Source organism: Macrotis lagotis, chromosome X (genome assembly GCF_037893015.1).
Source record: "Macrotis lagotis isolate mMagLag1 chromosome X, bilby.v1.9.chrom.fasta, whole genome shotgun sequence".
In the NCBI taxonomy this organism is placed as follows: domain Eukaryota; kingdom Metazoa; phylum Chordata; class Mammalia; order Peramelemorphia; family Peramelidae; genus Macrotis; species Macrotis lagotis.
Genome location: NC_133666.1, coordinates 649286119 through 649312037, shown reverse-complemented (window position 1 = coordinate 649312037; position 25919 = coordinate 649286119). Strand labels below are relative to the sequence as shown.

The 25919-nt window shown below is 38.6% G+C and overlaps 1 protein-coding gene across 2 annotated transcripts in view; it reads left to right on the top strand.

Annotated features, from left to right (window-relative positions):
- Nucleotides 1-25919, top strand: part of UPF1 (UPF1 RNA helicase and ATPase) — a 56538-nt gene that overhangs the window by 27967 nt on the left and 2652 nt on the right. Inside the window, exons 6-24 of one of the 2 annotated variants that reach the window (XM_074204731.1) lie at nt 5954-6115; nt 7416-7500; nt 7723-7821; nt 9787-9895; nt 10638-10797; nt 10900-11018; nt 12040-12204; nt 12364-12478; nt 13907-14050; nt 14233-14446; nt 14814-14931; nt 15516-15672; nt 17148-17290; nt 18792-18966; nt 20321-20402; nt 23120-23281; nt 23547-23764; nt 24111-24233; nt 24334-25916. In XM_074204731.1, the coding sequence (XP_074060832.1) occupies nt 5954-6115; nt 7416-7500; nt 7723-7821; nt 9787-9895; nt 10638-10797; nt 10900-11018; nt 12040-12204; nt 12364-12478; nt 13907-14050; nt 14233-14446; nt 14814-14931; nt 15516-15672; nt 17148-17290; nt 18792-18966; nt 20321-20402; nt 23120-23281; nt 23547-23764; nt 24111-24230 (2547 nt within the window). In that variant the 3' untranslated portion in view covers nt 24231-24233; nt 24334-25916. Of the gene's footprint in view, nt 1-5953; nt 6116-7415; nt 7501-7722; nt 7822-9786; nt 9896-10637; nt 10798-10899; nt 11019-12039; nt 12205-12363; nt 12479-13906; nt 14051-14232; nt 14447-14813; nt 14932-15515; nt 15673-17147; nt 17291-18791; nt 18967-20320; nt 20403-23119; nt 23282-23546; nt 23765-24110; nt 24234-24333; nt 25917-25919 lie in introns of those variants that run through there. The other variant, XM_074204730.1, reaches the window with a different exon arrangement.

The following is a 25919-nucleotide window of genomic DNA, read 5'->3' as shown; positions in this document are numbered from 1 at the left end:
ATTCAACATGAGCTCCTCTCCTCTTTATTTCAAGACCCCATGACAATATTCCACTCTCTACTCCTTTCTTCTTAGCTCTGGCAATAAGGGAACTCTTACTGTATACATAACTCATTTCTTCACAAGTTTCCTTTAACCTTCTTTATTCAGTTCATTCTCCTCTGTCTGTAACAGACTCTCTCTGTATGCACATGTGTAAGCACATGCACACACTTATAAGCATCTTTTGAACCTCCTTTAAACAGACCTACATCTCATCCTTAAAAAAAAAAACCCTTCACTAGACCCTTCTTTATGTATCTCAAACCAATTCCTGATTCTTCTTTTCCCTGACTTTATCATCTATTTTTCCTTTTAAAATTTTATTTTTCCAATCATATGCAAAGATAAGTTTTCAACATTTATCCATCTGTAAGTTTTTGGTAGTCACATTTTTCTACCACCCTCTCCATGACAGCATACAATCTGGTAAAAGTTATACACATACAATATTAGTTAACATATTTTCATTTTACTCTTGTAAAAAGAATTAGAACTAAGAGGGGGAAAGGTATCATCTATTTCAAATTCCCTAAATGTGAGTATTCTAAAGGTTCTATTCTGTGTCCTTTTCTCTGTAATCCATCTCTATTGAATTGACTCATAGGTCTGTTTATTTAGCTATAGTCTCTCCCCTAAACTTCAGTTCCACATAATCTCTATAGTTCAGTTCTGTACTACCAATTGCCTATTAGATCTTTGAAATTTCATATTCCTGGGGGTGGCTAGGTGACGTAGTGGATAAAGCACCGGCCTTGGAGTCAGGAGTACCTGGGTTCAAATCCGGTCTCAGACACTAGCTGTGTGGCCTTGGGCAAGCCACTTAGCCCCATTTGCCTTGCAAAAAAAAAAAAAAAGAAATTTCATATTCCAAAGATATAAATTCAACCTGTCCAAAAACAGAATTCATTTATTTATCTATCTGCACTTCCAATTGAATCTTCCAGAATTCCCTGTTTTTGTCAAAAGTACATCTGCCCTTCCAGTCTCATAGGTTTGTAATCTCAACTTGACTCCTCACTCTTCCTCTTACCTCATGCATCCCTTTTCTAGTTTGTTCAGTTGTATGTCCAGTCATTTCTTTTCTCTGTCTTTCATTGAAGTGTTCAGAGATAAAAAAAAAAAAAAAATTCCTAAAATACTTACTCAGACAAATACCCTCTTTACTTCAGGCCTTCATAATTACTCTTGCCTAGATTTTTTTCAATGCTTTTCTGTTTGGCTTCCTCCCCTACAGTCTCTCCCTTCTATACTGTCCTTTACCCACACAGGACTATTATAGAACTCCCCTACTCCATCGGTTTCCTATTTATTACCTTGAGGACAAAATGAAAAATTCAGTATTTTTAAAGCTCTTCACATCCTGGCCTCGACCCATATTTCTAGCTTCATTGGAAATTATTCATCAACTAAGATTTTCTTCAAAGATAATGATCCCTTTCTCAACTCTGTGCCTTTGTACTGACCATCCCCTGGACCTGGATAGAGCTCTCCTCACTGCTACCTCATGGAACCCTTTTCTTCCTTCAAGAAAGAAGTAGCTGAGGTGGCCCATTCTGCATGGTCTCTCATCCAGAAGCCAGTCCCCAAAATTATCTTGGATTTATTTTGGGGTTTTTTGAGGGGGGTTAGGTTTTTGCAAGGCAAATGGGGTTAAAGTGGCTTTCCCAAGGCCACACAGCTAGGTAATGACTAAGTGTCTGAGACCAGTTTTGAACCCAGGTACTCCTGACTCCAGGGCCGGTGCTTTATCCACTGCACCACCTAGCCACCCCTCTTGGATTTATTTTGTATTCAAAATAGGTACATGTTATCTCCCCCGGCTAAGTTGTAAATGCCACATAGACATTTAATAAGTACATATGAATCAAGGAAGCTAACTAAATCTACTTGGGCCTAAAAGAGATAACTCAGACTAAGGAATAAAAGTTATAGAAAAGCATATTTTATCTCAATAAAAAAGAAGATAAATTCTTAACAGAGAGCTATCCAGAAAAGAGAAATGCCTGGAGGTTTTTCAAACAGAGTGAATTATCACTTACCAAGTTTATAAAAAAGATTTATGCTCCTGATGTGAACAATGATGCCTCTTTCATTTTTAAGATTCTATAAGTCTTAGATCTCATTCCAATATATTGTTCTGACCAAAAAAAAAGTAATGTTATCAGTAGCAAGTTGGTAATAGCTAAGATTGCTGCCATTCTACTGTCTATTGTTTACAGAGCATTTAGGTATAAATATGATGCTTTATGGTATCTATTCTATATGATTTTATCTGATTTTTTTCCTTACCATCCATTTTAATTTTCCCCTCTTCTTTATTTGCAACTAAATCAAGCCATGGGTTAAGTAGTTTCATTTGAACTTGGAAAAACCAGACACAAAATTAACTTGCCTTGAGCTTTATTAAATGGTCAGGAGTAGAGGTTGAGGAATTCGGAGAGATAGCCTCTCATTTCTAAATGTGTTATTTCTAACATGTCTTGTCGTAAACCAGGGCTGTCCAACAACCTTACTTTTCAAAGTTTTTATTGAAACAATAGACAGCATACTTTGATTTGCCATTTTAGTGAGAGCTCTGCAGTAGCTTGGCTTTGTTTACTAAAGCATTTAGTAAATCCACAGGGAGTGCATAAAATTGCATTCATGTAAACTATTAGGGTCAAAGAGCAATTTATAATGGTAAGCCCCTTTAGATTAGAGATTGTTAGATTCATTATTTCCTTAGCATCTTGCACATTATCCACTAGACATTTATTCATCATGTACTTTGTGCCAGGCATTGAGGAGTTGTAAAGAAAGGCAGAATAGCCGCCCCCGCCCCCCCCCCCCCGAAGGGGAGGGCACACCAATGGGGAAGACAGCGATATATAAATACATAAATACACCTAAGCACATATAAGATGTGGCCAGAGTACAGAGATACTAGCAGCTGGGGAGGCTTTAGAGGTGTGGGGGGGTGTATTTTCCTTTCTTACAGTATTGGGTAGGAAACAGAATTGTTCTTTCTTTCTTCCTTGTTTTCCTCATTTGGCTATAGTCAGCAGAACCCTGTTCTTTATGCAGTTGAACCCAGTCTCTATATAATCTTTGACCTTTTCCTCTCTCTTTCCATTCTTTCTTCCTTTCTCCTCCCCCAATTTTTTGAGGTAAAATTCTAAAAATGGGAGCTAGAAAATCATTATGACGTATAAAATGATTAACATATAAATAAATTCCACTTATGGAACTTTATTTTATAGCTCTTGCAAAGCCACAGTCAATTTTAACTTTCATATCTAATCACTTTCCAGGTACTTTGAGTCTACCTCCTGAAAGTCTCTTGAATTCTTCTTTGCTTTGTCATCATCCTATTTTCAGGTCTTTTCCCTTTGTCTTTGGGGGGGGGCATTGCAAGGCAATGGGGTTAAGTGATTTACTGAAGGCCACACAGCTAGGTAATTATTAAGTGTCCGTGGTCGGATTGGAACTCAGGTCCTCCTGACTCCAAGTGCTCTATCTACTGCACCATCTAGCTGCCCCTCCTTAGTATAATTTTCCCAGATGGAATAGTAGGCCAAATCAAGGATTCCTAACGTTTTTTTTTTTTTTTTGTGCAAATCCGGCTTCATAAGTTTGCCTATATCTATAATACTAAAGAAGGAAATGCTAAATTTTTTGGAGAGATTATACCCTGATTAAGAACCCTGGTATAGATCATTAGTAGAGAATTTTTTACTCATTTTGGAATTTGTTGTCCATATAAAAAAGAAGTCTCTGGCTCAAGTAGGGCTTTCAAGTTAAGAACATCTGTCTTAGGATACATGTAATTATTGGAATCATAAGATTCATGTATTAAGAAGCTTGAATTAGACCCATGAGGTCTTTTCACCTTATAATTGAAAGCTCCTTGAGTGTCAGAACTGTTAGTAAATCACTTGATAATGGTCATGGATTTATATTGGATTGAAAGGAATTTTTAGTAAAAAACCTGTCTGATACCTGGTTAGAATTTTGAATTAATATATCAGGTTATGAAATCATAAATTTTCAAGGATGATTGCAAAAGTCAGATTTCCAGGATGTTTATTAAGAGAATAAAATGGTACATTGTCCAAAATAGTAAATTAATACAGTGAGAGTTGAAAGCTAAGAAAATAACTTCTTAGAGAGCCTTTTGATTATGAGGTGGAAATGAAAAGATTACGAATGTGATTTTTCTCTACACCTGAACTGTTCTTCACTGAATTGGGAAGGTTTTCTGATTTAATAAGGAGAACACCTCTTGCCTAATGATGCAAGGTTTCAAACTTCATGACAGCTGTTCAGTGTCTTTTCATGGAAAGAATCAATGTTCTTTGAAATTCTTAATTGTCAGATATCCACGCTGTGTAACTCACCATTGTTAAGTTTAGTCCTCGCGCCAAAGATCTCCTGGATTTGAGAACTGAAATTAAGTACTTTGATTGTTAGAAGATCTAGCTTCTTGGAGTACCTAGTTGGATAATTTGTCAAGATTGAATTCATTTGCATCCAAAGGAAAACAAGACAGGATAACTGTTCATTTTTATAGATTCTACTTGTGGTTTTTCTTTCAACCATAGGAGGAGGTTCTTTTTTTAGCATTCATAGAGAAAGGGAAATGGCTATGGGAGAGTATGGGTGCTATGAGGTAGAAGCAGTATGTTCCCAATATTAGAATAATGATCTATCCTTATAACCTGGGATAACTATAACTCGCAATATTGGTCTTTCATTAACTCAAGAGAAACTTAATTAGAAAAAAGCGATTGAAGGAAGTCACTAATCACTAAGATACTTGTGCATTTTGAACTAGATTTCTTGAGTGCTCTTTTACTTTGTGACAGTCTGTATTCTAAGACTTCTTCCACCTTTAGTCATTTGAGTCCTTCTAGTGCTCTCTAGAGGTTAGAGAGAGTATGATGCTCCTGAGAGCAATTTACTAGCCAATAACAGTTAAGATGAATAATTCAGTATTTGTAGAATAGTTCCGTTTCCTAGGATTTACAGCTCCATTTTCTCTATCCAAATGAGAAGACCAAGGCCCAGGGATAAAAAAATGACCTGCCAGAGTTTACATGTGTCAGTGGCAGCATTCACACCCAGAATATTGTGGCTCTGCACCCAGTAAATTTTTACATAATACCTCAGAGACTTTCATATTCTTCTCTTTCAATAAAAGTTTCATGGTTTGCTGTCATTAGCAAAGTTTAAGAGCAGAATTTATATGCAAAAATATAAGATCTCCATAAAGAAATATTCCATTATATAATAATCTTTGCTGTTTGTTTAAAAAGTTTTTATTCTTAAATTTTTTTTCTTTTTTATTTGCAAAACAAATGGGGTTAAGTGACTTGCCCAAGATCACGCAGCTAGGTAGTGTGGGGTCAGATTTGAACTCTGGTCCTCCTGACTCCAGGGCTGGTGCTCTATCCACTGCGACACCTAGCTGTCCTAAAATTTCAAAATAAACACTGTCCTGTTAATTTTCTGTTTTGTGGAGCCAGTTGCAAATATATATATATTACTGAGGTGTGTATGGCAGTGTGTTGGTTCATTCAGTTAAGTCAATAAATGCCTGTGTTTTATCTCAGATATGGTACTGCAGATGCCATATGACGTGATAGAAAAAGAACAAAACCTGGTAGAGAGCTATGGGTTAAATCTTGGCTCAATCTCTTGTTGGTTGTGTGATTCTGGTCAAGTAGGTCCTGGACCTCTATGAATATGATTATACATCTGACATGATATAGATAAGCATTTTCAAAAAGACTCTTAGGAGGAAGCCACATTGTAAACTTGAGCAACTATAGAAATGTGATGGTGGTGGTGGTGGTGGTGATGATGATGATGATGATGATGATGATGATGATGATGATGATGATGATGATGATGATGATGATGATCCTTCCAGGAAAATCCTTCAGCAACTCTGGAAGATCTAGAAAAGCCAGGTGTTGATGAGGAACCACAGCATGTCTTGCTGCGCTATGAGGATGCTTACCAGTATCAAAATATATTTGGGCCACTTGTCAAACTGGAAGCAGATTATGATAAAAAACTTAAAGAATCTCAGGTAATTTGTGTGAAATATTGATGGTTTTGGAATAGACTTAATGGTATTTGGTTTGTTGTGGGTCAGGTTTTGTTTTTAGCAAAGGCAATACAAAGAAACCAAAAAGAAACATACAAGCATGGGGCGGGGAGTTGTGAATGATATGCTCAGAGGTATGTTTAAGCATATTATAAATAATTTGGAGTAAATGGTTTTTAATTTGTTTAATTTGAACTAACTCTTTAGTAATAAAAAGAACTTTTAAGGATCACACTCCTAAAGGCAGTGATTAAGAACCAGCCTGAGAGTTGAGGAAAGAATTTGAATATTGGGAGGGGGCTTTCAGAGACTAGATTCTTTGGCTCTTTACAGAATCAGTATTTGCAAAAGAAGCTTTTACTGAGGGATTCTTTCCTGCAAAGAGTAGTTTAACTACAGAGTTCCTTCATTGGCTAATCAAGTTTGATTGCCTATTAGATAAGAATACATGCTGTTAATGGCTCTTTTAGAGCAACTGAAAGAACCCTGGACTTGAAATCCAAATGCCCAAGAATCTAGTCTTAGCTCTTCTATTTATTAGCTGTGTTGCCTTGGGCAGATTAAGTTTTTCTATCTGCAAAATGGAGATACTTGATTATCTCATAGAATTGTTGAGGATCAGATTACTTAACAGTAAAGTACTTTTGACATGTAAGGGTAAAGTAGTATTTATAGGAATTAATGGGAAAACTTAAGCTCTCTCAAAATTTGCATTAGCTCTGTTCCCTTGTAAACTTTTTGCCCTAGCCACACTCATACTTAATACCTATAGCAGTCTTTTTTCCTCTAAATGCCTACCAAATTTTCATGTTTCCAGTAGACCTTTCATGTTTAGAGCTAAACTGTAGGCTGCTATTTTTTTTGAAAGATATTGTCATCCTTTCTGGTGTCAGTTCCCTATTTCTGACATTGGAGCTTTAAAAAATGATTGCAGGTGACTTAGTGGCAAGTAGGTGGCACCCTGGATAAAGTGCTGGGTAAATCTGACTTGCTCAGTGACCCTGGGCAAGTCACTTCACCTCTGGGTGCCTCCATGTCCTCATCCATAAATTAGGGATAATAATAGCATCTGTCTCCAACAGTCATGGTTTAGAATTCAATGAGATAGTTGTAAAGAGCTTAGCAAAGTACCTGACTCAACAAATACTTGTTTAAGAAATTACAAATTTGGTGAATAACAATAGCAATGTGATAAAATGTGGTAAAGAACTGGGAGTCTTTAAGTTTGTAATAATTCACATGTTTGAAGCTGAACAAGCAATCTTGTTTTTCTTATAACTAGACCCAAGATAACATCACAGTCCGATGGGACCTGGGCCTTAACAAGAAGAGAATCGCTTACTTCACGTTGCCCAAGACTGACTCTGGTAATGAGGATTTAGTCATAATTTGGTTGAGAGGTGATTCTGAGTTTTTAAAATTTTTGTGACTCTTAAGTATTACTATTAAAAATACATATATATTTATTTACATATAGAAAAGCCTAGTTCAACATCTGTAACCTAAAATTTAACTGGGATACCAATCTGCCATGTTGAGACATTAATTGCTTTTAATTTCTTCCCCTACCTCTTTGTTCTCCCTTGAAGATATGCGTCTTATGCAGGGAGATGAAATCTGCCTTCGATATAAAGGTGACCTTGCCCCGCTGTGGAAGGGAATCGGCCATGTCATTAAAGTCCCAGATAGTATCCTTTTTAAACTGTTCAGAAAACATCTCATGATCGGGCAGTAGAAGATGATTCACTCATGAAGGTATAAGAGAACTAGAGCTGGTATAATGGGATGGATGAAAACAAGGTCTAGAGACCCTGAATTCCCATCCTACAATCCATTTACTTTGTTTAGAATGGGATGCTGTGTCCAGACACATTGATTCAATCCCCATGGAAGCATTAACCCTAAATAAGAATTTCTTTTCTGTAATCACAAACATCTGTCCTGATTTGCTGTCTGATACATGAATGACATCGGTATAAGAGTGATGGTGACTGTTGGGGGAAGAGCCACTCTCACAAGTTCCATACCCTATGAACTGGCCATACTGACTATATCAGAAAGGTTTTCATCTGTGGACATTAATAGCACATTCTTATGATAATGTTTGTTCTTCATTCTCAAAGCAAGCCATAACATTAGGGAGGTAATGCTGTGACAAGCCCATGAATTGAATTGGATTTGATTGTGGGGAGTGGGGGATGCTAAGTCACCAGCCTCACTTTGTCTCCCAGAGCCATCTGGGTTCAGTGACCAGATATGAATCAGGAGGTCCCTGGATACAAGGCAGTAATGGTTAAGTGACTTGCCCAAGGTCATACACAGCAAGTAAGTGTCTGAGACCAGATTTAAACTCAGATCCTCCTGACTCCAGGCTGGTGCTCTCTCCACCAGAGAACTATCCTAGAACAGCTCTAGGTCATTAATATATTGTTTTATCTGAATAGGTGAAACTTAACAGTTGTTGGTTGACTGCTGACCAAGATGTAGGTTCTTAATTTTCCCTTATGTTGTTGGTATAGATAAGCACTCTGGTCTCTACAGATGGCTCTGTAGGTAAAACCCATTCTTCTTTACTTCACCTCCTATGCCAAAAGCTAGTAATATGGAAGTGAAGTTCATCCTACTTTGGTAGGCATAATTGTGAGTATGGTTGACTTAAAGGTAGAGCACTGAGAGTGACAAAGTAAATGGATTGGTCAGCAAAAGAAGATGAAATTTGACTTAAAGGTCATAGAGTGAGATTACTTAGACTATGAAGTAAGGGAAAGCCCAAGGAATTGAGCTAATTGTGTCCTTAAAGGAAACGGAGGGGTTGACAGGTCAGAGGCAAGAGTCAGGTTCTAGTAGGAAGAGAAAAATTTTATTCTCGTGGCCTTTTTGACAGAAGTGTTAGATTTAACTACTAAAGAAAAATAGATCTTTTAAGCAGTCAACAAGAAATGATTTATTGGGCATAGGAATAAGTCAGGGAGGGGGGAGGTAAAGGTCCTGAGTACACGGATATTTTGGGGGGCAAACAGATAAGCTACTTTTATTTATTTTATTTTTTTTAGGTTTTTGCAAGGCAAATGGGGTTAAGTGGCTTGCCCAAGGCCACACAGCTAGGTAATTATTAAGTGTCTGAGACCTGATTTGAACCCAGGTACTCCTGACTTCAGGGCCAGTGCTTTATCCACTGTGCCACCTAGCCACCCCCAGATAAGCTACTTTAAATTACTTGTGATTACTATAACCTGAACTCTCTTTTAAAACATAGGCTCCTCAGACCTGGAACATTGTAGGATCATTGTAATTAATTAATGAACTTGATCATACTTGAACCAGTAAGCTGGTAGGAGGGAAAATTAGTACTGGAACCATTGTCAAAGACCTGGTTTCAAATCTCAACTCTGGTGTATGTCTACCAGCTAACTGTCTAACTTCTCTGAGCCTCAGTTTTCTCATCTTTAAAATGGAGATGTAATATGTTCAGTACCCAGTGACTAATTGGCATCAAAAGAAATCATGTTTGTAGAGCATTTGGAAACTCATAAATGATGAGATTATTTTTTGTGGATTTAATCTGATTAGTGTTCACATGTTTTTGAGAATTTGTATTTCTGAGTAAAGAGTCCAATAACTTATGCGTAGGACAACTTAACTCAAATGTCCAGACTATGGAGATGAAATTGCAATTGAATTGAGGAGTAGTGTCGGTGCCCCTGTAGAAGTTACTCATAACTTCCAAGTGGATTTTGTATGGAAGTCCACATCATTTGACAGGTATGTAGTCTGTGTATGAAGTTGATTTGTATTATTTATTGGAAGTAATTATTCTTAAGCTTAAATTCATATTTTAGAAGTTTGAAGGACTCTTAAAGACCATTTGACCCAACCTGCCCCTAAAAGAATGAATTTATAACATGACTGACATAAATCATTGACTGGGAGCTTACTACATTTCACTGGAGTCTGTTCTAGCTTTGTACTGCTTTTTCATGGTTAAGAAAATTTCTTTTTTTTCCTTTTTTTTTTTTAGTTTTTTTGCAAGGCAACAGGGCTAAGTGGCTTGCTCAAGGCCTCATGGCTAGGTAATTATTAAGTGTCTGAGGCCAGATTTGAACTCAGGTACTCCTGACTCCAAGGCCAGTGCTTTATCCACTGCACCACCTAGCCACCCCCTGGAAATTCTTTCTAAATGACCCAAATTCTGCCTTGCTGTAATTCATTTCTTTCCCCTCACTGTGGGGTTAAGCTATCCATACTCTTTAACATGACAGCAGTGCTAACCCAGATATCTGATAACAGTTTTGTTGGGCTTTTTGGTCACCCTTCTCTGGGTAAATTTTCTGTATCCTTTCCAAAATGTGACATTCAGAAGTCTAATTGTTTGACCTATAGCAAATTCATTATCTCTGAATGCCTTCACCATGTGATTAATGGTCCCTTTATCCTATTTAATGATCTTTGAAGTTGGTAAAATGTTTTTGATGATAACTTTCACTAAACTTGAGTGTCTTTTCAGAATGCAGAGTGCATTAAAAACATTTGCTGTGGATGAAACCTCAGTATCTGGCTACATTTACCACAAACTGTTGGGTCATGAAGTAGAGGATGTGATTATTAAATGCCAGCTGCCAAAACGCTTTACAGCACAAGGACTCCCTGACCTCAATCATTCTCAGGTCTTGATTTGCAACAAACTCAATAAATTATTGATATCTCTGCATTTCAGTAGAATTAATAAAACCTAATTGGTTTTAATGAACAACCTCTTTCCTCCTCAGGTATATGCAGTAAAGACTGTTTTGCAACGACCTTTGAGCCTCATCCAGGGACCACCTGGTACAGGGAAGACTGTCACATCAGCTACAATTGTCTACCATTTGGCTAGGCAAGGCAATGGGTACGTTTTTGAGAGAAATTCTGTCTAAACAGTAATTTAATAGAATCAACATGTATAAATTAAGTCCCTTGTAAGCTTCTGTTGCCCGGCATTGGAGATAAGATGAAAAAAGTCACTTAAGACAGTAATACGGGCTAGCATTCATATAACACTATCAGATTTACAAAGCATTTGATAGAAATTCCAACCACCTTAGGAGATGTTATCCCCATTTTACAGATGAGAAAATGTAGGCCAAAAGAGGTTTAAGTGACTTGCCCAGGGTTGTGCAGCTAGTAAGTACCTGAGGCAGGATCTGAACTAGGGTTATATATAGTGACTTCATGTCCAGCTTTCTATCCACTATGCCACTTGGCCACTCTGGACAATTGAGTTATTAAAATCTTGTATTGTTAATGGTATCACAATATTATCCCTTGTGTAAACTGTGCCTGTAATATCATTTCTGATTGTCATTGTCCCCTCTATGAGGTGTATTGTAGAGATTTGGTAGAAGTGGAAATGGTATGCTGTGTTTGGAGTTAAGAAATGGATTCAGATTCTACCTCTGACATTGTACTGGTTATGTCATTTACCTAAGTCAGGGCTGTCCAAAATGCAGCCACTGGGTTTACTAAATGCTTTGGTAAATATAACTAATTATATTGTCTATTGTTTCAATAAAAACTTTTAAAAGTAAGGTTAACAACCCCAACCCAAGTCATAGAAAGGGTATGAATTTGGGCAGCTAGGTGGCGCAGTGGATAGAGCACTGGCCTTGGAGTCAGGAGTACCTGAGTTCAATCTGGCCTCAGACACTTAATAAATACCTAGCTGTGTGGCCTTGGGCAAGCCACTTAACCCCATTGCCTTGCAAAAACTAAAAAAAAATTTTAAAAAAGGTATGAATTCTATATTAGTACTGAATTTCCACATTCTAGAAAAATCACAGGATATTGTGTGGATTTTTTTTAACTGAACGATATTGTTGATTTCAGTTATACATTTCTTCTCTGAATAAAGAAACTTTCCTATTTTTAAGGCCTGTGCTAGTTTGCGCACCAAGCAACATAGCTGTGGATCAATTGACTGAGAAGATTCATCAGACTGGACTGAAAGTTGTTCGTCTTTGTGCTAAAAGCCGGGAAGCAATTGATTCTCCTGTATCTTTTTTGGCACTACACAACCAGATCAGGAATATGGATAGGTAAGTAAATATGCACAGCCTGTGTAGAATTGGACCGCTCTTAAGGACCCCTGAAGTGTCTAGTTCATCTGAAAAAAGGATCCAAGTGGGCTCTCATTTTCTTTTGACTAAAAATGTGGAAGAACAGCTACTTCAAGTCTTTATCATTCTGCATTACAGTATGCCTGAACTCCAGAAATTGCAACAGCTGAAAGATGAAACAGGTGAGCTTTCATCTGCTGATGAAAAGCGTTATCGAGCATTGAAACGCACAGCGGAGCGAGAATTGCTTATGGTAAGTGGTTTATTATTACTTCAGTTTAGCACTCATTCAGTACCTGGACCATGAGGAGTTTATTCTGTATGGATTGGAGACTAAGTGAAAGGACTTTTCTCTCATCACTGCTGCCCAGTCTAGCACAAGATTAGGAAATGATCAGTTTGCTAAGAGTATGGTTCTTGACTATAACTTAACAAGTAGCAGTGACAGGCTCTTGACCCAGGGAGAGAGTGCACCTAATGTGAGGGAGTGGGAACACCACATTGTCTGGTGAAGTAGGAACCATAAAGAGTAGCTTTATTGTAGAGTAAAGAATAATAGTTGAGATACTTAAATAAAACTGGAAAGATGAACTGGCTCTCTACAAAAATGTACCAAGCATGAGGATTAGGAAAGAAGAACAGAATTTAAACTTTGATGATCATTAAAATTATTCAGAAGTAGCCTGAGTTCTCGTTCTCTCTCCCTCTCCCTCTCCCTCTCTCTCTCTCTCCCTTTCCCTCTCTCTTTCCCTGGAACTTTTCAAGCAAAACCTGCAAGACTATTGAAGTATTATAGTGGTAGACTCTAGCTATTGTTTGAACTGTTTTTCATTTGAGGTCCCTTCCAACTTTTTAAGACTGCTCATTGTATTGGTAAAGCCCTTTTTCCTAGTGTTGGATTCTCATTGTTCACTTGAAGTCTTATTCTCAAAACCACTAGAAACTACTTGATCAAAGTGTTATGTAATTACTGTATTTTTCTCATTTCTGCTCAGGGGAAAGCTATTTAAGGAAGATCTTTAAGGTAGAATATCTTAAATACTGAATGTGAGATTTACAGCTTCCTTAAAAATTGTGTCAACTGACTGAAAGAATTTCATGAGGGACTTGGACATCTCAAAGGTTACCTAGCTCTTTTTAAAAATAAAATCTGAGATTGCAGTTTTCCTTATCATTTTTAACTTCATTTTCAAATGAGTTTAGTATATATTTTGTTCATCAGAGGAGTGTGTGGCATTGAAAGCTGATTTCTACTTAAAGAGAATATTGCTTGTTTTCATCCATAAAATAGCCAGTGAAAAATTTGGGTTAAAAAGGCACACCAAATTTAAGACACAGTGGACAGTGCAATCTTTGGGGGTTTTGTTTGTTTTTTTTTTTTTTTTAGTTTTTGCAAGGCAATGGGGTTAAGTGGCTTGCCCAAGGCCACACAGCTAGGTAATTATTAAGTGTCTGAGACCGGATTTGAACCCAGGTGCTCTTGAATCCAAGGCTGGTGCTTTATCCACTGCGCCACCTAGCCGCCCCTAGTGCAATCTTTGTTTTAAAAAAAATTGTGTTATTTTGCAAGTTTGTAGAACCTGTGTTAAATTATGTGTCTGTTACTGTCAGAGAGCTCTGTAATTACTAAGATGGTAGAGATAGATACCAAGAGGTTTGACTTATTATAATTGTTATCTAGAATGCAGATGTGATCTGCTGCACATGTGTGGGAGCAGGTGATCCAAGGCTCGCCAAGATGCAATTCCGTTCCATTTTAATTGATGAAAGCACACAGGCTACTGAACCAGAGTGTATGGTACCAGTTGTTCTCGGAGCCAAACAGGTAAATTAGAATCCCTTACAAACTTTTTCAAAAAGTTTTAACTTTGTGGTTAAATTTTTAACTTTATGTTCAAATATTCAGAAAATAGTGTTCTGAATTTTGGGACCAATTGTGTTGTTTTCCTCTTGTACATGTACTTTGAGGTGAATAAAAGTTGTCCATTTTCTCTTTTCATGGTATAGTTGATCCTTGTAGGAGATCATTGCCAACTTGGTCCTGTAGTTATGTGCAAGAAAGCTGCAAAAGCAGGCTTATCTCAGTCGCTATTTGAGCGACTAGTGGTGTTGGGGATCCGTCCAATCCGCCTGCAAGTCCAGTATCGAATGCACCCTGCTCTTAGTGCTTTCCCATCAAACATCTTCTATGAGGGTTCCCTTCAGAATGGCGTCACTGCAGGTAAAGGACCTTTCCAGATGTCAGGAGGACCAATGAAAGATATCCTTTACAAACAGCTAAAATTTCATGTCTATACTTTCTTCCATCCCAAATGATCTTTTAGCAGTTAGCAAGTTTTACATCTTTAAATATAGACCTTGTGTCTATATATATAGGTTTTCTTTATAAATTGCTTGAATAGAATTGTGCATTATGTTGGATTTTTGTAAGTCTGGTAACACCTTAAGGAATCAATATGTGTCTATATAAGGTAATATTTTGCAGTATATAAGCAACCAATCATGTTTAACTCTAATTTCAGGAATGATTGGTTTCTATACTTGGAATGTTAAAATATGACAGGTAATTCTTTCTTTTCCAATTTTAGCTGATCGTGTGAAAAAGGGATTTGATTTCCAGTGGCCCCAGCCAGATAAACCAATGTTCTTTTATGTGACCCAGGGCCAAGAAGAAATTGCCAGTTCAGGCACCTCTTACCTGAACAGGTAAATCGATCTAGATGACTTTTCCTTTAAAGAATCTAGTAGCCTTTGAATAACTATAATAGTGTTTCAAATCTCATTGATAAATAATGAAATTCCTATTAGATACTTACCTGTGCTCCATTTCTTGCCCCTTAATCTCTAGTGATCTTTTGTGTCTCTTTTAATACTATATAGTTCTGTTTTAGTGTATAAATGCTGTCTCTGCCAATGCCAATTACTGCCTTTTTATTCCTTAGTAATCTATTTTTCAAGTGTCTGTAACACCCCCCCCCCCAAAAAAAATCTTTCCCTGGACACAAAACCAGACCTTTAAGAGGATGTTTTTCATTGTTGTCAGCAAATGAGACCAATTCCCTTTTGCACTTATCTTCCTTAAGCTAACTAAATTATGCTCAAGGGACTGATCCTGGACCTGTTGTTGATTTAAAGCCTTCTAGTTTGGGTAGGACCTGACCAGAATTTTGCCCTGGGGAGATCCGTGCTCCTCAATGAGAGAGAGCATGGAAGACTTTAGTGGAGATTATTATAGTATCTATCTAGTAAGAATGATTAAAATCTTATAAACAATAAAATTGTTTTTTCAGAACGGAAGCCGCAAATGTGGAAAAAATAACTACAAAGCTCCTAAAAGCTGGTGCCAAACCAGATCAAATTGGAATTATTACACCTTATGAGGGTCAACGATCTTACCTGGTACAGTACATGCAATTTAGCGGCTCCTTGCATACAAAACTCTACCAGGTATAGCATTGAATTTTAACATTTTTATTCTGACCTATATTGTACTGTTTCTATTGTGTATGTTCTATTTACTAGTTGTTTTTAAATTCTTTAAGAGAAAGGGGCTTGTTTTCAGTTTTGATCTTTATATACTCAGGGTCAAACTGAGCCCAAAGTAGTTTATATATAGTAGGCACTTAAGAAAGGTTTCAGAGGTATTGTCCTGCATCTCTAGAATTGTTAAAATTACAATGACTTTGTAAAATGGATTGAGTAAATTCAGTCAAGGGCAAATTAGAATGCTGGGGAGAGAAAAAAAAAGTTTGGTTGCTAGAAAAAAGACAAGAGAAGTCGGGACCATATTTTATCCAGCAACACAACAAAGGAAGTGTAGTGAGACTGAATCTTGGATCTTTGGGTCATAAAAGGTTGGACTGAGTTTGGAGTCACTGCTCTGAACCTGGGCTTTAGGCCCATCTCAGATGCTTAGTGATAGTGGAAAAGTTACTTAGCTTCTCTGAATCTCCATTTCCTTGTGTGGACCACACAATTTCCGGGGTCCTCGACTCCAGACCTCAGAGGGACTATGTGTCTGGTCTTCTGATTGAGGTTTATTATGACAATAAAGAGGGTAGAGTGAGCCATTGAGATTTTGCATACCCCCAGAAGCTTTTAATCTAGTCCAAGTGAAAGTGAGTGTAGTGACAGTCTGAAAAGCTGGACCCAGAAGGAAATAGCACCTGAGTAATGTAAACCAGAGTTCCCACAGCATGGGATAATGGCAAGAGTAATCACCTTTGTTTTAGAAGATGTGAGCTTGAGTTCTGATTGCCGGTCCTCAGGAACTAGTCTGGTTAAGGGAGGCGCCTTTGGGATTTTCTTCTCACTGCTCTAAGCAACAGCTGTTGGAAATGAATGTTTAGGTGCAAGATACGTGCTCTGAGGCAGACTGGCTGGACAGGGTTTAGCACATACTGGGCATGGGTTGTCTTGAAGAACTTGAAGGATTTGGAATCATGGAACCCAGGTTCAAGTCAGATAACATTTGGGGACTTTACAAATCACCAGGTCCAACTCTTTGGTTATCCTGGAGGCCAGAGACTATATGGTGTCTTAACGATCTCGGGGCTTAGCACAGTGCTTTAAATATGGTAACTGACTTATTAAATGTAGTAAATCTGAAAAATAGAAATTGGTACTTAATTTTCTGCCTCACAGATGTTGTGAAAAATGTTTATTGAACCTTATCATACTATAGAAATCTTATCTGTTATAATTAACAACATGATCCTTGTCCTCATCCACTGTTTAATAAAGGCTTATAGGTATAGGTAATGTCAGATTATTATCTTCTCAAGTGTTATATGAACAAGACAGTACTCTGTCCAGGATATTTCCATGTTTACAATGATTTTTTAATTACTGAAAGGCAAAGTCATGCTCTCAATCAAAGTTCAGCTCACTGATGGTTATATGGTAATTCTCTCTTTTTTCAGGAAGTGGAAATAGCTAGTGTTGATGCATTCCAGGGACGAGAAAAGGATTTCATCATCCTTTCCTGTGTGAGAGCCAATGAACACCAAGGAATTGGATTTTTAAATGATCCTAGGCGTCTTAATGTGGCTCTTACCCGAGCAAGGTAAGAAAAGATTTCAACTGTGTATAGTAGGTTTAGCCTTTGCTTATGGAAAATTATAGTTGCAGTGAGACATTTGAAACATTCTAATTCTGGGGAGTAGTTCCATGTATTTAGATGGAAAACATTTTTCTTATTTTGTCATAGCAAAAATTCTCAAAATATAGATCCCTCAAAGAATTTATTTAGTGAAACTCCACCAAATTATTCTTCCCCTGCCCAATTGCAGCATGACTTTCTAGGAAATATAACTATTATTGGCTTAATTAACTATTTCTTAGTTTTTGACTATCTCTATCTGAAAAAGTGTATATTAATTGGCATTAGATGGAACCCTTTGCACATAAATGAGCAGCTTTGTTTGATCTTTAAATTGAATATCTAGTAACAAACCCATTTACAAGCACAATAGTGAGCCTTTGCAATTTTTTTTTTTTTTTTTTTTTTTTTTTTGCAAGTCAATGGGGTTAAGTGGTTTGCCCAAGGCCACACAGCTAGGTAATTATTAAATGTCTGAGGGTGGATTTGAGCTCAGGTCCTCCTGACTCCAGGGCCAGTGCTCTATCCACTTCACCACCTAGCTGCGCCCCACCTTTGTAAATTTTTTATAAAAGACTCTTGGGATCAAAACTGGGGTCATTCAGGAGGATACTTTTGTTGTAGCAGTGGAGGAGACCAGTTGATTCCCTATTTATTTATCAGTGCCTCTAGGCTTCTGGGGTTACAGTCTCTTTCACTGAAAAAATAAGCCACTTCTACAGGATGTGTCATGGAATACTCTACGGTAGATTAATTGGTTGGGAAATTTTGTCAGGACATTTTGCAAAGATGGAAAATTTGAGCTGGGTTTTCTGTTGTGCTGTCTTCAGCAAATCACTCGACCTCTCTCAGTCTTGTCTATGAAATGTTGAAAGTGCTGAACTTCTGATTCTGATAGAAATGGGCAGCTAGGTGGTACAGTGGATAGCACTGGTCCTGGAGTCAGGTTCTGATAGAATTTGGTGATATGATGTACCTGAAAAGCCTGAGTAGAGTATTTTCTGAGTTCTGGGTTTCTTACCAGATAAGGTAACAGAGGGACCTTAATGGTCCCAGCACAGCAGGTCTGGGGGATGGCCTGAAGTGGCAGGAGGTGGACAGATGTGCAGGCAGGTGATGAAAGTCAAAGGAACCAACCTTCTTGATAGGAAGAAGCATTTTCCCATCAGAGCTTATCCATGAGTCCAGTGGAGATGGTGAATTCACTCACTCAGTTAATGACTCTATCCAGTCAGGGTGACTCCTTGGATGTGTTTTATAAGAGGAAGCGTCAGATGTAGTTGGGCTGGACTAGACAGTTTCTTCCAATTCTGCCATTCTGTAAAATGATTTCCCTTTTGGTTTGAATGTTAATCAGTGTGTTCTCAGTCTTGTGGGTATTTCTGGATTGATGGGGTTTTTTAAAAGCTTTTTCTGTCCCCATTTTTTGCCCTAAATGATGGATTTTTTTAATTATGTTGTTTAGGTATGGAGTAATTATTGTTGGCAACCCAAAAGCTCTCTCCAAGCAACCACTTTGGAACCATCTATTGAACTACTACAAGGAGCAGAAGGTACTGGTAGAAGGGCCCCTAAACAACCTCCGGGAGAGCCTGATGCAGTTCAGCAAGCCCCGCAAACTCGTCAACACCATCAACCCAGTAAGCAGTTCCAGGTTTTATTTTGAGTAAAACGGTGGAGTGGACTGAAGAAGGGGAGCAGGACAGGATAGCTGTGCCAGTGGCTTTGGGACAGGGTCTGGAGGCAGACCCCAGCTCATCTGTAAAATGAGCAGGTGGACTGGTTGGGTGTTTGTCCTGTGGCTCAGGATGCTGTGTCAAACCAGTTTGTGCTCATCATTTAGAAAGTGTATGTATTATTATGAGGGACTGTCTCAAGAAACTGAAGAATATTAAAATACTTGATCAGGCAAGACTATAATAGTTTATAAAAACAATAGGGAGAATGTTAGTAGAAGTAATTTTGAATTCCCAAGGCAAATTTATTTTGTGGCTAGAGAAGGAAAACTTGTGCTCACCCATGCAGCTGTACCTTTTTTTTCCCCTACCAATGTCTTTCAGTTTTGTTGTTCCTTTTGGGGGGGGCAGGGGTGGTGGTTTTTGCTAGGCAATGGGGTTAAGTGGCTTGCCCAAGGCCACACAGCTAGGGAATTAAAGTGTCTGAGGTCAGATTTGAACTCAGGTCCTCCTGACTCCAGGGCCAGTGCTCTATCCACTATGCCACCTAGCCGCCCAAGTTTTGTTGTTCTTTAAGAGGAGAAGATACTACTTACTATTTGGTCATAAATGAGGGGATGGACCACTCTAAAACATTTACCCCCATATGTTCTGTGAAATTGGGGGCTTATTTATCAAACTCTAAAGTCATTTGTAGCACTTGGTAATCTTTGATACAAGTCTGCTGCTACCTCCTTTTGAAACAAAGTTAGAAAGCAGTTTATAAAGTCAATTTTTGAACAATGTGATTCACATAGAATGTAATAGAAAACCTTGCCCAGGGCTTAAAGATCTATTTTATAGTTGTTTTCCGCCCAATTGTAAGAGAAGTAAGACCCCCTCTCAAGAAGGTCCATTCCACAAGATTAAATTCTAATTGATAAAACAAAATCTTTCATATATATATGTGTGTGTATATACACACACACACACACACACACACACACACACACACACACACACACACTGAATTAACCTAGCTAGAATAAGTTTATTAGCACCTGGCAGCCCCAACCCAAGCATGTTAACACCTAGAGACAGGTAGGTGGCTAAGTAGAGAGTGCTATATGATTGACCAAGGAAGTCAGTAACTACGAGTCTACTTTTGTTTCCTCAGCTGTAAAATGGGAATGACACCACCTTCTCAGGGTAGTTGTAGGGATCAGTGAGATAATATTTGTAAAATGTTTAGCAAACTTCCCCAATTTCTACATAAATGCTAAATATTATTGTGTAATATTTATTCTTTACTCCCCCACACACACTATTCCATTTCTAGGGAGCCCGGTTCATGACTACTGCCATGTATGATGCACGTGAAGCTATTATTCCAGGATCTGTCTATGATCGGAGCAGTCAAGGTATATAGAGAAATCTTAATCCTGCTTTCCTTATTCCCCTCTTGTTTTTCTTCCTTTCATAGCCAGCACCTCCCTACACCTCCATTTTTCTCTGTTCTTCAAGCTTTTATCCCCATCCCGCTTTCCGTGTCTTAGAAGTCATCTCATGTTACTTTGTTATTGCCAAATCCAGGGGATTTTTGTCTCTTTCCATTCTCTAAACTTTTCACACTTGATACTGTTGGCCATCTTTCCCCATTACTCCTCAGTTTTCCTTTGGTTTCCCTTCTTTTCTCTACCCTCTGGTTTTTACTGTTGCTATTGTCTCAGACTTGTACCCTCTGTTCTCTCCAATGTCAGCCATAGACTAGGCAGCTCCATCTGGTGACTCTTTGTCTCCACTTGTTCTCCCTAGTTCTGTTTCCTTACCAAAGTTCTCAGCATATCTTGAGCTTTTATAGAATTTGACATATTCACTTGAATCCATTGTCTCCTGAAAGTCAGGATGTTAGAGAGTATAGTAAGGAAGATCTCCTCAGAGTCCAGCTCTTGCATTTAATATCTGTGTGACATCACTTCACTTCCCTGACTGACCTCAGTTTCTTAAATATCTGTGAAATTAAGGAAGTGCTAAGCACTGAAGGTTCACATAAGAAATTGAGACATCTTCCTCTCCAGGAGCTCACAGATTCTAATTAAGAAAGATAAGATAAAGACAGGATTTGTCCATGAGAGAAGGAAAGACCCAAGTGGTGTACTTAAATCCTGGCAGGGAAAGGAATAGGACAGGTGGCAGTGCCCCATGGACCTTTGGGGGCAGATTGTTCCTGTCCAAAAGAATTGTGAGTCAATCTCTTGGATGTTTTCCCCAGAGGTGCGAATGGACTCAGCATTTAGGGTGAATCTGGGAGAAACTGAGCCACAGGGAAAAGGTGGTGCATTCTGGGTGTACTTTACTTATGAGACCAAATGAGATGATGTCTTATAAAAAGCTCTCTCATTCTTTGTCCTTTGCATTTTGGTCCAAATCCAAACTTCTTGTGTTCCCCCTCCAAAAATTCTCCTCCTTGTGTTTCTTCTTATTCTGTGCATGTGTATGTCTGTGTATATTTTAGTAGAATTCCAAATCACACAGGACCAAAACATCAAGGTGATCATCAAGGGATCAGTCCTTTAACCTGAGAGTCAGAAAACCTGGCTTTCTAGGAAGTTCTTGCTCTAGCTTTGCCACTTAATAGCTTTCACCTTCCTTGAATCTGTTATCCTCTCTTCAAAATGTGGTTGAGTTACATTACTTTTAGATCTGAGGGACACTAAAAATCAAATCACATAATGTACATAAAGTAATTGCTGTCCATTAAGGCACAGAAGCCTTGAGTGGTGCCTTATTTCCTGCTATGTGAAATGGAATCTTCCTGACTTTTAGAGGCCTTTGTTAACCCAGCCCCTCCCCTCAGAGAGGGTAGTGGAGGTGAGAGACCTGAACAGATCCCAGGCTTAGTGCTGATGCTGACCACATGCTTAGCTCCTTTCTGAGCCTGTTTGTTCACCTGTCAGATAAAGGCATTGGACACAAAACTTCTTCAACCACATTTCCCAGGACGACCCAAGTCCTATTCCCTCCCTGAACCAGCCTCCACCAATTTTCTCCTGAGTTGCTAGGTTTCTTGACTCTTTGCCTTAGAATCAGTTCTTAAATAATTGCAGCATCAGAGACTAGTGTGTGCACCTCAAAATCTTCTAGAAAGTAGAGATAAACTTAGCTTGTCCTGTACTTGACTCCCACTGGTGCTAGGATGCAATTTCTTGTTTGTGTGTGTTTTTTTTTTTTTGCAAGGCAATGAAGTTAACTGACTTGTCCAAGGTCACATAGCTAGGTAATTATTAAGTGTCTGAGGTCGGATTTGAACTCGGGTATTCCTGACTCCAGGGTCTGTGCTCTATCCACTGTGCCACCTAGCTGCCCCTAGGATGCAGATTGTACACCTGAAAGTGCTACATCATTTTTAGCTGTCATTTCTGTTTTTGTTAAACTTTGTCTTGTGCTCTTCACTGCTGTTATGTGTTAAATCATTATAGGATCATTCTGAATGTTAGAAAATGCTTCATTGAAAATAAGCCAAATTTTTTTTCCATTGGTAGAAGAGAGTCTTATGTTTTAAATATATTTAATAGTGACACCTCTTCATCTGCGAAAGATAGGTTTGACTTTTGGAAACCATCTGAAATCATTTGGACTCAAATCTGGTGAATATAATATTTTTCTAGTCAAAACTGAATAATGATTTTATTATAAATAACGAGACTGATTGTCTCATGTGACTTGCTTGCTGAGTTGTCTTAAAAAGCAATTTCCAAGAGTTCAATAAATGTTTTTAACAAAAGGTTATTGGAGATAATATGCAGATGCAAAAAATAACTACTTTGACAAATAATTACTTCTGAACCTCTGTTCTTCCTCTCTATAAGATGAAGCCCTTACCAACCCTGATATACTCTGATACTTAGAGGAGACTGTTTTCACTTCATTAAAGAACCCCTCCAGGCAGTTCTTGACTTTTGTGGCTCCATTAGTTTACATCCCCTCTGTTTTATTCTGTTGGGTTGGAGCTTTGTTTTACTCCCTGGAAGGCTTGCTTGGAGTTTATCCTCCTGGAATGTGAAGAGGTTTTTTGAGTAAAGCCTCAGGCTTGCCAACTCTGTCAGGCAGCATTATCTACTGTGTGTTAACTTTCTAGGACGGCCATCAAACATGTATTTTCAAACTCATGATCAAATCGGGATGATTAGCACTGGACCCAGTCACGTCACTGCTATGAACATTCCTATTCCTTTCAACCTGGTGATGCCACCAATGCCACCACCTGGCTATTTCGGCCAAGCCAATGGACCAGCTGCAGGTATTCCTTCTTAAAATCTCCTTGGGAATAATCTTATATAGGCCCTTGCTCTGCTCTTCCCTAGCCACAAATCTAGCAGAAGGAATGGAGGTTGACTTAGTTTACTTGTGTATATCCTGCATCAGATTTTTTTCTGGGTTGGTTTCTTCTCTGTAAAATAAACATTTTGGCTTTGGCCTTCAAAGATCCCTCTTAGTTGTCAATTCTAATTTGCAAATAATTACAGTGCTAATGATCAAGGTAAAAATGATAATTTTTTTTCTAGGCCGTGGGACACCAAAAGGGAAGACTGGTCGTGGGGGACGCCAAAAAAATCGCTTTGGAATTCCTGGAACTAGCCAGTCAAATCTTCCTAATAGTCAGGCCAGTCAAGATGTGGTATCTCAGCCCTTCTCCCAGGGTCCATTGACTCAGGGCTATATTTCCATGAGTCAACCATCACAGATGAGCCAGCCAGGGCTCTCCCAACCAGAATTATCCCAGGTAACGAGAATCCCATTCCAAGTATTCTTTTACTCAATTTGTTCTTTATCTAAGGGAGAGAGTGGTAGCTACTGGAGGCAGAAAAGGTGGGAACCAGATTGCAGGTCTGTTTTCTTTCTGGTTGTTTACAAACCTTCCCTGAAGATCCTTTTGCCTTAAAGTCATTGAGAACCCAGTGCATCCATGAGAATTGCATTTAGCCCTCTCAAGATTAATGGGATTGTTGGGAAAGGTTAATCAAGATGGGAAAGAAGGAGACTGTCCTTAGTAGGGGGAGGGGTCTCCAGGTTGACAAATGGTCTTTAATGCTGGATTTTTAAAACCCACCACGAATTTTCTTTCTCAGGACAGTTACCTTGGTGATGAGTTTAAATCGCAGATTGATGTGGCTCTGTCACAAGACTCTACATACCAAGGAGAACGGGCATACCAACACGGTGGAGTGACAGGGCTGTCACAGTATTAGAGTGTAAGGCGGGCGCCAGTGGGGAGGAGGAGGTTCTGGATCTTCTGGGTGCTGGAGGGAGCTGTCTGCTTTGTGACTTTAGACTTTGTCTGCTGTCTTACAGGAATCAAAGGAATCTTCACACCAATCAGGCCTGAACCTTGATTTTTCACTGTTTTACAAATCTTAAACTACATAGAAACATCTTTTCCTAAACAGAAATGTTGATACCACTAATGGAAAATTGAAATGTATTAAAGCAGATCAAAACATATTACAACTATAGGAGAAGAGTCCAGTCTCATTTTACAGATTGCTCTGAAACACGATGACTTTTCCAAAGTCTCCAAGCTTGCTAGCAAGCTAGAGAGGCTAGAGCCCCAGCCTCAGCCTTCTGAAGAAGGAATGGGTGCTCTGAGGGCAAGGGGTTGGAGTCTGGACTGGAATCTGGTACTTGCTTCACAGAAGAAAGCAAATGAGGGAAATACTTAGGCTTTCCTCCCAACACCCACTGAGGCCATATAGACTAAACTTTTTTGTTAGCCAGGGCTTTTTAACAGACCTTGATAACTTCATGAGCAAATTAAGTTAATATTCTGGCTATTCTTAGAGGTTTGAATGCCAAAAGGGAGGGAAACTGCAGAGAAGAAAAATTTCAAAAAGGATTTTTTTTTTCTTCCCATCAATTTTTGAGTACCAAATTAGATAGAATTTGTCTTCTGTCTCAAGGACTATTAAAACCATATTGGAATTTTGAATGAGAATTTTCTTAGTCTTTTTAATCCTTCTATTTTTCTCTTGGAGTATGTTGGTAAGGCCGAGGAAGGTTCCAAATTGCCAGATCAGCATTTCTATAGTTCTTAAGCTCTTTAGCTCTTCTCTGATTGTGTTAAACAATTTTAACCTTGGAATCCACAGCATAGGGTAGGAAAATAATGATAAATCACTTGGAATGAGGAGAATCTTGGCTTCATATCCTTGTTCCAGTACTTCCCAACTTTGTGATGACTTGCCCATCTGAGCCTTAGTTTCTTAATCTGTAAAACTGGAATAACCTTACCTGCCTATATCATTCATTCATTGTCTTCTGAGTGCAAGTCCTTGCATTGGTTTAGGGGAAGATACAGTGATGAGTTTGTAATTCAAAAAGGGAGCTTAGACATATGGTGGTAATGTCTTAAAATATATCCAGTTCAGCCCTATCACTTTATAGATGAGGAAATTGAAGTCCAGAATGGTGGCACATCATGCAAGTGCCTTCTAACTGCTCTGAAGCTCATAGTAAAGATGGTGCTGGTCTCCCTGCTTGACAGGTGGATGAAGGAATTGTGTCTTGAGGAGTCAACAGTGGGGATTTCCGTGCAGAAGAGCCATCAAACAGCTCACATTTACATGACAGCTGACCATTTGTGAGGCACCTATGCCTTCATGTTAGCCTTGGGACCCAGTTGGGGCCAAGTTTTACTTCATTTATACATCATTTCACAACTAATAAGTATCAGGACCAAGTCTTGAACCAAGAGCAGCTGAACCAAAAGTCCAGTACCCTTTTGATTGTACTTGTACTATTCTCTGGAATCAGAGGATAGCAGAGTCACTTGTCAAGGCAGTAAAGCATGAGTTTTTCAGATCTGATGGAAAGTGGTTTATAAATCTCAGATGAGTATTGACCTGACTGACTCTTTCCTCTTTTCTTCCCCCCCACCCCCC